At 35.0% G+C, this 11,904-nt stretch overlaps 1 protein-coding gene across 1 annotated transcript; it reads right to left on the bottom strand.

Moving 5' to 3' along the window:
- Positions 1-341: 341 nt before the first annotated feature.
- LOC18442029 (RNA-binding (RRM/RBD/RNP motifs) family protein) lies at positions 342-4,940 on the bottom strand. The gene is made up of 6 exons (XM_006852253.4): positions 4,646-4,940; positions 2,606-2,646; positions 2,323-2,486; positions 2,102-2,201; positions 1,809-1,978; positions 342-1,161 (listed from the first exon to the last, which is right to left on the bottom strand). Exons 1-6 carry the CDS (start codon positions 4,750-4,752, stop codon positions 643-645), a joined length of 1,101 nt encoding a protein of 366 aa, XP_006852315.1. The 5' UTR covers positions 4,753-4,940; the 3' UTR covers positions 342-642.
- Positions 4,941-11,904: the final 6,964 nt, after the last annotated feature.

The following is an 11,904-nucleotide window of genomic DNA, read 5'->3' as shown; positions in this document are numbered from 1 at the left end:
ACATTATACTTCCTTGGTTAAAGCACCTAACTAGATTTGAGGGGAAAAAGAGAAAAATAAACAAGACAAAATGAACGACTCATTTCCGAATTCATTTGACAACCTTTGCTGCTCCTGCATTGTATTTTTTCAATAAGAAATAGAAGAGACGAAAAAAACCTAGACATCAAAGCTGGCTGCTGGTACCAACTATCAAATGATCAAATCCTAATCCTTTCTAGATTTTTAATCAAAGATAAATAAAAACTAATCCTTCTTGCTAACAAACATAACATATACAGGAAACAGCACCCAAAAGCTAATGAGCTAAGAAACAACAATCTGACTGATTTGGAAACATATGAAACAAGTATGGAACCCTAGTTTTGTCCATTAAGTCAAAGTTCTCACTAGAAACACCAAAAACTCCCCTCCAACCAGAGGAAATCTAACATAGCATGCTCACTTAAATCATAAGGAATTCTAATATGAGCAAAAGGCCCCTTTTATATGGAACGACCCCTCTAGCATACAAACCAAAAACAACTAATGTGTTCAATGCCAGGTAACTTGGAATTAATAGAAAGAGGATCCTATGAACCTGGATGAGCCAGCTCACCTCTCTATGGAGAGGTTAAGGCCTGATCAAGAAGAAGGAGCCTTCTACCTTGCATAAGGATGGTAACGACCAGCCCCACCAGCTCCTCCATAACCTCCCCTACTTCCATATAGGCTGCCTCCACCACCAGCACCTGGACCACCATAGCCTCCCCCTAGGCCTGAGTCATAGCTACTACCATAGCCACCACCACCATAGCCACCACTTCCATAGCCCTCACCAGCTCCACCATATCCCCCTAACATTCCACTCTCATAACCTCTACCGAAGCCTCCACCACCATAACGGCTAGAATAACCAAGCGATGGCTCACCCCTGAATCCACCTAGACCGCTACCACCATAACCACCATAACCACTCCCAAAGTCACTGCCTCCATACCCACCATAGCCCCCGGGCCTAGAGCCGAAGCCTCCACCTGACCTATACGAGCTAGCCCCAAAACCACCACCCCCATAACCACCATACACATCCCCGAACCCACCGATAGGGGGCCTAGACTCATGGCCATACTTGGGTGGTGGTGGATTAGGTTTCTTTGGTTCAGCCTTCTTGATCTCCACCTACAACAAAGTAAAAGAATTAACCTAAACTTTTATTCTCTGAATTCTATCTATACCTGATGTGCCACCTGTCTCAATAAGCAAGTGCACAAAAATGTTTTATCTATAATTCCATGCAAAACTATAATCAAACTAAAAAACTAAAGGAACCTGCTAGATAGAAAAAAGAGGAAAAACAAGAACTATGCCATAAATACGCTATAATAATAGGCATAAGCTAGTTCTAGTAGCAGAGGATGGGTAACCTCAAAATAGACGGAGAAAAACATTTTGACAACCAAACAAAAAAAGAAAGGTTAGCTATTACCCAAAAAATAAATTAATAAAAACAAATATGGTACGGAAATTCCTAATTGCAGTTCTAAAAGCACCAGAACGCATGTGAGCATAGTATGTGCAAGTATATGTTGATGCATCACACACTTAAATGCAAGCATGCCGTGGTGCCACCAATGTTGAGCTCTTATGTAGCACAAAATCATCAAAAAAAAAAACTCTTTGTAAAAAATGGAAAATAAAAATAGAAAAGAAGAAAATGGAAACAAGAGAGAGAGCCCCAATCTCAAAGAATAGGTTATTTCACTTAAACAAATTAAATGTAAATATATACAACCCATCATCTTCCAAAACCTAACTGATGATCTCACCTGGGCTCCTGCCAACTCTATTCTATTTCCCTTAACTAGAAGATCATCAACAGCTTGCTCAGTCTCAAATGTAATAAACCCAAAACCTCGAGAACGGTTAGTAGAGTGGTCACGCATGATTTGGTGCTCCTTGACCTCTCCAAACTTCGAGAAGAAGTCTTTGAACTCATCTGCACAAATTCAGTTGCAAATAACAAATAAGAACTATACATGCAGAACGAAAAGAGATACCACGTCAGAGCATCAACCTCAAGCAATTGAAGATAACTTATATAATAAAGATTTATCGTTACCATCAGTAACAGAAGTGGGAACACCACCAACAAAAATCTTCTTAGTTTTGAAGTCCTTAGAGCCAATAGATCCCTTAGGAATGGTTCGCTTAATTTCCACCTAAAAAGAACGAAAAGTTTTGCCACAGTGAGAAATTACTATGGAAAAAGTTGGATTTGTCAACAGACTATCCCAAGAGAAAGAAAATGAAATTAAATTATTACATATTTACATAGAGTACCTGCTTCCCATTGATAACATGGTTTTCTTGGATTACTTTGTCAACAACAGATGGGTCAGCATAAGTCACAAATCCAAACCCACGGGGCTGTCCAGTTCTTCGATCTTTCATTATCACAGAATCTGTGATCTCCCCATACTTCCCAAAATACTTGGTAAAAGTAGCTAGATAAACACAAAAACAATTGTTTTAAGGGCAAAAACAGAAATCGAAAACACATCCAGCACAAAAGCTCCAAACTGATAGAAAGACAGTCCACACAAACATGTATGTATGAACTCACCTAGAGTTGTTTCCTTTGCAAGACCCCCAATGAAAATCTTTCTGAAAACAAGCAACAAAAACAAATAAGATCTCACTTCCGTGAAGAATATAATCATAAAGCACTAAGGGTACGATAACAGGGAATGGCAGGTACAATAAGGCTTAGCATCGCATGGGGATTGCACTTCAAAATATAACTCAAAATTGACGTGCTTTAGAGATGGAAAATTTGATCCTACTATATAATATATTCCAGCAGCCAATTTCTTATGCTGTCAAACAGTGGCCATGAAACAGGTCACAGGCAGAAAATATTCTTTACATTTTTCAATCGTCTTCCCAGAAAAAGTTAAGAAATAATCTACATGCAGCATATTCACCACAACAAAACACCTCTGAAGTTTCCCTCCATCCAAAATAAGGGGTGTTTTATGCACAAGTGTGGCCAATATGTGTATCCATCAGCCTAGCAACAAATGCCAAATAAAATAGGGGTGCTTAAAAAGCTTCCATAGTGATCAAAACAGCCTCAGTTTTTAAAATATTCCTTTCAACCCAGTTACATGGATAGGGAATCAGAACACCTCATATTTCTTAGCCTTATTTACAACTCGATTTGTAAGGACTCAATCATTAATTTTGGGCACTCTCAATGTTAAAGATTATAGAGCTCCAGCAACATAGGTAACATAAGATCAAGCTGTAATGCAGTATCACAATGTTTTATCGTATATTAGATCATTTATGACTATTTCTTCTATTATGAGACGCGATTTTCTGGGGATTCAACCGCAAAAGAAATTATTTTAGCAAAGGTTGAGTTTTGTATAACGTGCCTGCCTTCTACCATACAGGAAAGGTGCCCCTCTAATTTTGCCAGAAGATGTACTTCCCGTGTCGGAAACCTTACAATAGCTTGAAATTAATGTTTAACCGTAGTTACAAAATTTAAAATTCCAAAAGCGGTGCACATAAAGCAAATTGATAGCTTGAAAATAGATGGTCCATATGTTTAACATTACAATAGCTTGAAATTAATGTTTAACCCCATTTTTAGAACTTTACATTCTTTTTTTTTCTTTAAAAATGAAATACCCACTAATAGCAGCCAAATTCATGCATTACCAAATGCAGCCATTCTAAAAGTACACCTCAACTAGTAGTTGATAATAATAGCTCTGATTTTGCCCGAAAGGCACTAAAGATATACAATTATTAGATGCCTCATTAGATTCCTCATAGGATTAGATGCTTTATTAGATGCCAGATGCCATTGACTCCAGTATCTAATAAGCTCTAGCTAATATGCTTCCTATGCCATTGTCTTTAGTTTTGTCTTGATGTAATTATTTTTACTCTAAATACAAAGTTAACCATTTCCTCAAAAAAAAAATCATTGAAACAATGACTCCTGCCCGATGAAAGGAACACTGCAATCACTGAACTCTGTAGGTTATTTATTATTAGAAAAACAAAGGTGTTTTTCTTGCTCAATAGAGCACAACACAAATCTTTGCACAAACTTTTTTCCTGATTTTTCCCATTACTTCTATGTAATCTGGCAATTTTCAGAACAAAACAGGCCGTTTACTATTTTCCCAATCCCATCCATGTTCTATGTAATCTTGCAATTCTATGTTCTTCCGAGTATAATTGATAAAGATTTGTTCTATGTAATCTTGCAATTCTATGTTCTTCCGAGTATGATTGATAAAGATAACTGATCCAGCAGCAGACTCAAACAGCTTCCTATTGGATCAGCTAAGAAAATAATTTTATTTCTGATACAAGTGCAATAACAATGAAAATAACACAAAAGGAATGGCATGGATCAAGAATACAACGACATAAGCTTTCTGATTTACAATCAAATATTTCAGCTAAACAACAACATGGATCTATCGAGACAAAATATCATGAAGAAAAATAAATCCTAGACAGGGAACTCTCATGGAATAGGAATATAATAGAAACCACAGAGAACATGAGATCGAGAAAATAAGCACAAGTTATTCAGAAAACAACAAGAATTGATCAATAGAGAAGAGACAGGTCGTACCCTGGACTTGCACCTTCTCCTGTGTGAGGTTGTGACTTCTCATCGTCCGATTTGACGTCCTCAGCACCTCCATTAGAGGTGGCCTCCTTTGCCTTGGCCTTCACCATGACAGAGAGATAGGAAAGAAACCCTAAGGGAAGACCTTTAGAAAGATATACAACCCTGTATCTAGAGCTTTGAGAGAGATATAAAACAAACCCTAGAGTGTGAGAGAAAAAGGAAACCCCAGAAAGACAGTAGATAAATATAGGAACCCTCCGTTCTCTAAAATAAACAAGAGAAACCCTAATGATATGGCGAGAAAGATGAAACTACTCCCCTTGAAAAGGGCCAGCGCGTTGATATTACATGTTGTGGGCCTGTGGACGCTTGAAGCACCTTTTTTCAATGGCTCAGATTAAACCAAACTCATCCAACGGCCAAAATTGATTTCTATTTCCAATTTTTAACTTTTTATTTAAAAATAATATTATATATTTTAAATTAGCAATATTGATCAAAATAAATTTAGGGGTATTGGGGTTATTTTTATTTAAAATATTTTTTTATATTATATTTATAAAAAAATACAATAAGATCATTTATCTTTGGTACAAAGTGGTCACACTCAATCTTGACCGTTGGATGTAAAGTTGGGTTGTTGCATTTATTCTATTGACCAAACTCAAACTTAAAAAACAAAATCTCAAACTTTCTAATACACCCAAGCTATTAGATTGCACATGGGATGGTTGTAAGTAAATTTGACATCCTTGTACCAAATATAAATAAACTCATTGTGTACAATCCCACTTACACCTAAAAATTAAGATAAATATATTATTGAAATAAAAATAAAATGAAAAAGATGAGACTAATTTTTAACCATTAGATATGGCTTAATTTCAATAAGTGGAAGGGTGATTCCGCCCTTCGAAGTCCAAACTCAAAAGTTCGAAAAAGCTTATATAAAGTTGCAACCTTGTACATTAGAAGTAAGGTGTGCCTTAAAAATCCAGTACAATATAGTATTTTTTTTCCGATTGATCATCTTGACCTTGAGATATATAGATATGAAGAAAAAATAATACAAAATTTAAAAAACATTTCATCTTTAATGTAAACACAAATTATGTTTAATTTATTTGTTTTATATTTTTAAATTTTAGTAAATGTCTTATTTGATATTTTAGCTTTTTAAGGTTTTTGTCATCTTTAGTTGTAGAGATTTTACAAGTAAAATAGTAAATTTAAAAAAAAAACTGCATAAAACCCTCAAAATTCGACTTTCTAGGCACTTTATCGCACCCCAATTTTTCTTAGCATATTTTTTCCAAAAATCAAGCTTTATAGCAAATACCTCCAATACAAAAAGTTCAGTTTTTTGATGAAAATACCCTTCATGTACATAACAAATCATTTTTGGATCTCAATAAAAGGAAACGTTGGACTGCGGTTGTATATTGTCAGACCCATCCATTATGCTGGACCGAAACTGTATACTGTCGGGCTGCCTATTCTAGACACAATTTTCAATTTTGCCGAACCGTAACTCACAAATGTCGGACCGCTCATTAATCCAGAAACAAATGCCGGATTGCCTCTTCCAAACTCCAGACCGCCACGATGAAGTGTTGAGCCGCAATGGTGAAGTGTCGAATGGTTCCAAATCAGTGACTAACCGCCTCTTCCAAACGCCGGACCGCCATGGTCAATGTGCAAGGTAAGGGAGGGGTAGTTTAGGCTCTCTTTTTTATTTTTCTTTTTAGTTGGGGTTATTTGCTAGGAAACATCGTTTTGGGGAAAAAATTGCTAGAAAAAGTTAAGTTGGGGGTAAATTACTTAGAAAGTCTATTTTTTGGGTTTCATGCAATTTTCCCTAAATTTTGTATGGAAGTTTTTTATTATAGATTTACATAAAGATACAATTTCTATTTTTTTGAGGGTTGAGGTTGTTATCTCTTAATGAGTGATTTTAGTGGTATTGATGCATGTGATGCTTCTGGTGGTATGTGGGTCTTTTGGGATCCCATAATTCGTCAGAATTTTGATGTCATTAAAAAGGACAATTTCTTGTTTCTGGGCTTTAATGGCCCGAAAGTGGGTTTTAATTGGGATTTTATATATGTGTATGGGCCCTCTATATTGGCGATGAAAGTAGGTTTTCCATCGGATTTGAATTATATCATTCAGTTTTTCTCTTATCATGTGGTGGTTGGTGGGGATTTTAACTTAATTTGATGGCCAAATGAACGTTTAGCGGGTTCTCCTATTAACAAGTCATATTCGTTTTCTAGGATTGCTGCATCTGAGCATGATTCTTTTGATTCCTTATGAAATTTAGTTCAAATTTATGAATATCTTTAGTTTAAAGATTAAACATGATCATTTTTTAGGACTTCAGTTTTTTAGCACAAATACTTCACAAGCTTTTACTTATTTAAATAATGGTATACCCAGCATCTATATAACATTTTTAGGGCTTTTGCACAGAGATATTTTTAAGCATAGATTTTTCTTGTTTTTGAGGTAATCCATGTGATTTACTTCTTGTGTATCATCCTCAATTGAGTCTAATGGTCAGAATCAGTGGTTTAAAAAGCAGATCGGTGACAAGGATCAGGCATCTCAAAAACCCATTCTGATCGGTGATCTAGATCGGGAATCGGTTGAATCGGTCAAATTAAATCTTAACAAAAATCCAAAAAAATTATTAAAATTCATTATAAATGTTGTTTTTTAGGAATTCAATAAGAAATGAGGGTACTCCATTAAGAATTTTTATTTATTTGCATGAATATGCGAATATTGATATGTTCTTTCCCTGCATGAACTACTATTTACCATTTAATTTACATCATACAAAAGGATGAACATAGAATTATCATGGCTTAAGTATATCATCATACATGGACTACAATAAAACATACAATTCGTAACATACATTCTAAAAATAAAATGACAGACGACGTCGTTCTTCATCTTGGTCACGCTGGTGCCATTGATTAAAGTCGCGTGACAATTCATTGACTCGTTCTAAAAACGAATCATCCAAATTAGTGGGCACCTGACTATACCCAAATCCTTGAGTGTTAGTGTTTTGTTGTGGTCTTAATCCAAAATCCCCAAAGCTTGTCCATCCTTCATGCTCACCTACACTATCGTACTCATCACTACCTTCTTGTTGTTGGGACTCGATATGTGAATAATTTGGCTGGGATTGGGTGGCCTCATAATCATCATCTCTCTCATTTTCCCTTAGGCCCCCTTCTCACTCTCCATCATTAGGTGCATTATCACCGACATCTCCGACAAATTGTAGATATGTTGGTGGGCTGCTTCTTCTTTCATGCTGCTCATCACCTTCTTCAAGATCATCTTCACCGATAGCCTTAAGGAACGCTCTCTTGTGCAACACTGGCTCCTCTTCTTCTACTACCCATTATTCTGCTGTGCATGTGACAAATATTGTGTCCAAGTCTATCGACACACAGTCTTCAAGCTTCCTTCTTATTTGTCGCTCTCGAAAGTTTAAGTTGTAATGAACGTAGACTAGTTTATGAAGCTTCTTTGAAACGAGTCGATTCCTCCTAGAAGTGTCCAACCATTGTAATGTACTCCAGTTTCGCTCCAGTTTCGCTCACAGCCAGTAGCAAAACATGTCTGAGAGAGCACCTTGATTGATATCCTCTTTAGGTGAGGTGCATCACTACCATATATCTCTCACCATTCAGTTGGATTAAAATGCAAACAGCATTGTAAGGGCAAGAACAATTCATAAGATTAAATATATGAATGAACAAAATATTAGTTAGGGATAACCTGGATCAATCTTAGTTCGAGAATTACTGGCAAGTTTAGTTTCGAATGATCCTATAACATCCCTATACATAGCAAGCTAAAACAAAATATTTGTTTTAGTGCATTATTCCTTACAAATATAATAACTCAATCAAGTCAATCAAGTTCTTACCCCAATATTAAATAATACCTATTGTATTACTGCTACCTGGTTTCAATGGCTTCTCTCCAACCTAGTAATAATATATCTGACCCATTCCATAATCTTGTGGGGATGTTCAGGTATCAAATAAAAAAAATTTGGGTTGAAGTAGTAACCTAAAAAATATATAGATAGAGAAATGTCATTTAAAATTTCATAAAAAAATAATTTATAATGAAACATTCTAATGATATAAATATATATTTACCCGAATAATGAATTGGACTTCCAAATATGGTGTTCCACCTTCTTTCTATAATATCGATCACTTTACTAGCAAAACTACACTTCTCCCCAATAGCTGATTTGACCCTCTCGATACCTTCATAAAGGATGCTCATGGTAGCTTTCTTGTCAGCATCCACCATTCTTAACACTGTGACCAAAGGGGCAGTGGCCTTTATGATACTGGAACATTGAGATCAGAACCTCCTATTTGAGATTATGTCGTCCACTTTTAGCCCGGTACTGGATTTCGAGAGGCGGTCATTAACCACTCTTCATTGGTAAACAATCTCTTTATTGCACCTTCAGATTCCCGAATGGAGTTCACAACCAAGTAATCTGTCGCAAAGTGGGTTATGGCAGGCCTGATCTTCGACTGTTCTCTGAACAAAAATAAAATTTTAGAATGGTTATATATAAATCTTGACACCAACCTCGCTTCTTGTAGAGTCTCCTTCACAATTTTGATCTCACCGATCTCCTCTAACATAAGATCAATGATGTGTGCAGCACACGGGGTCCATACTAGATGCTTCCTCTTATCTATCAACTTGCTGCCTGCAGAAACACATGCACGCGCATTGTCCGTAATAAACTGGACGACATGCTTATCTCCCACCTCCTCCACTATCTGATCATATAATCGTACGTAGAAGTTTGCATTCTTCTTCATCCCTGATACGCCTTTGCTAGACAAAAAAGTTGTACCTTTTGAGGAATAGGCCACGAAGTTTAAAAACTCTTTTTTGCTAACTTTATTCAATCAACCATCACTCATGAGAGTAATGCTTGTTCTTGACCAACTATGTTTATATTCTTCAATCAACTTTCTAACTTCCTCCACCTTTTCATTTAATACTAGCCAACTGAGCTCATATATCGTCGAGGGTTTTACCCTGGGCCTTGCTTTCTGGATTGCGTTGACCATAAGTGGAAAATATGGGCCATTGGCTGCATCAAAGGTGATCCCTTTAGCGTAGAACCATTTACCAACATATCTACCCAACATATTTTTCGTACCTTTCACCATGTCTTTGAGGGTCATCTATTGTGACTTAAGCTTTGAGAGAAATGGGTATACGGCCATGACCTGGAATACTGACACTCCTAGATAAGCTAGAAACAATTTCTTCAACGTCTGATTCCTCTTGATACATATTGTCACCAATCCTTTCATACATACTTGAGCTGGGTTCGCCATACATGTCGAGTTGGGCCCGCCATGCATGTCTGAGCTAGGCCAACCATGCATGCCCATGTCATAACCACCAGGCATTATAAACCTGCGTTCCCTCTGGTATGTTTTTTGTAAACTCATTCTTGTGGCCATCTCCAAGTGATTATTATATTGCTCTTCTGGATCATTCCCGCTTGATGCTATATATAAATTAGTTATCTCCTCATCCATCCTCTGCTTTACAATTTTTTTACCTTTGGTAGCCTTGAAAAATGCCGTCATCTGCTTTTTTACATTATTAGGGACACTATTGCAGGCTGAAACATCTCCCTTAACCCCTGCCAAGTGTTGCTTGAACCTATGTACCCCACTACTTATCACTCTTTGGCAGTAATTACAAATAATTTTATCTTTTTTGTTGGGATCAAATCTGACCTCATGTTGCCATGCAAGGTCTTCCACAAATCTTGTCATGGTTCAACTGTTTTAATATGTAAAATGTTAAAAATTAACCTGACAGTTCAACATGAAAAATAATCACCATGTGTTGTGATAATATGTAGGGGTAGTTCATGAAGTTATATTTGTTGTTAATGCAAAATATTTCTATTGACAAAAATATTTTAGTTCCTATTGGGAAAAATAATTTATTTATGCACCATTATAAATAAAAATAGCCTATATCAGCCACTACATATAGAACAAAAAATTTACATTGATATAGTATCAATAAAAAATATATTTACAATGGTATAGTAATTCACAATGCCAATACATATGGACTTGTCACAAATCTTCATTTCGACAAACATGAATTAGTTCCTACTGAGAAAAGAAAAATATTTATGCAACATTATAGATAAAAAAAAGTCTGTATAAGTCACACTTAAAATTAAGAAAAAGCTTACAATAATATAGTCATCCATAATGCCACTACACGTGTATTTGACACAAAAAACATTTACAATGATAGAGTCATTCACAATGCCACAAATAAAATTTACAATGATATAGTGGGCACAATCCCAACTCAATTAAAATGATCACAAATAGTCGTACATCTCAATTACAAATATGCAAGATAATATAATAAAAAATGCAAGCTCCAAACATAGCTACAACTCAATTATCAAGAACATACATTTTTTGCATTAAAACTTTAATAATAAAATTAAAAAATGCAAGATAATATAATTATCATACATGCCACGATTTTTTTACAATGATATTCACTTTAATTCCTCGTGATAATACAAGTTAACAACATGTATTTTTTGCATTAAAAATTTTAAAAATTAAAAATACATTCTTAATGAAAAACTGCATTAAAAATATAATACCGTTTAATAGCATGTATTTGTTAATGTATTTTTTGGCATTAACAACAAATTAAAAAATACAGTTTTTCATTAAAAATATAATAACATGCATTTTTTTGGATAAATAATCTATCAACATGCAATTTTTTGAACTAAAAATTTAACAATAAAAATTAAAAATATTGTTTAACTCCTCATTATAATAAAGAATTGGTAACAATTTTTTGAAAAATCATGATTTTTCAAAAAATTGATCATGAATTGAAAAAAAAAAAAAAAAAACGCAGTTCTTTATAGACCCACCTAACATCAGTCATTCCAACTCAAAAATCTGCCTCAAATCGAATAAATTACATCAAATTGAATACATATTTTGATAAACAACACTAGAAGGAATCAAAGCCCTATAATATTAACATATTATTATCAAAACAATAAATAAAATCGATTGAATTGAGGAAAAAAAAAAAAATGCAGTTCTTCACAAATATCTGTCATTCAATCTCAAAAATCAAGCTCAAATTAAATAAATCATATCAAATTGAATACGTGTGAT

Source organism: Amborella trichopoda, chromosome 6, assembly GCF_054954075.1.
Source record: "Amborella trichopoda isolate Santa Cruz 75 chromosome 6, AtrichopodaSantaCruz75HAP2 v2.0, whole genome shotgun sequence".
NCBI lineage: Eukaryota > Viridiplantae > Streptophyta > Magnoliopsida > Amborellales > Amborellaceae > Amborella > Amborella trichopoda.
Note: the sequence above shows the minus strand (reverse complement) of the source record. Positions and strands in the feature narration are given on the sequence as shown.

What these genes read in the sequence shown, in the direction of transcription:
- LOC18442029 (XM_006852253.4), bottom strand. Translation starts at nt 4,752, where the DNA reads ATGGTGAAGGCCAAGGCAAAGGAGGCCACCTCTAATGGAGGTGCTGAG. An exon ending in TGCAAAGGAAACAACTCTAG is followed by an intron (nt 2,487 to 2,605) that starts GTGAGTTCATAC and finishes GTGTTTATCTAG; the next exon opens with CTACTTTTACCAAGTATTTT. An exon ending in TCCCACTTCTGTTACTGATG is followed by an intron (nt 1,979 to 2,101) that starts GTAACGATAAAT and finishes GAATTTGTGCAG; the next exon opens with ATGAGTTCAAAGACTTCTTC.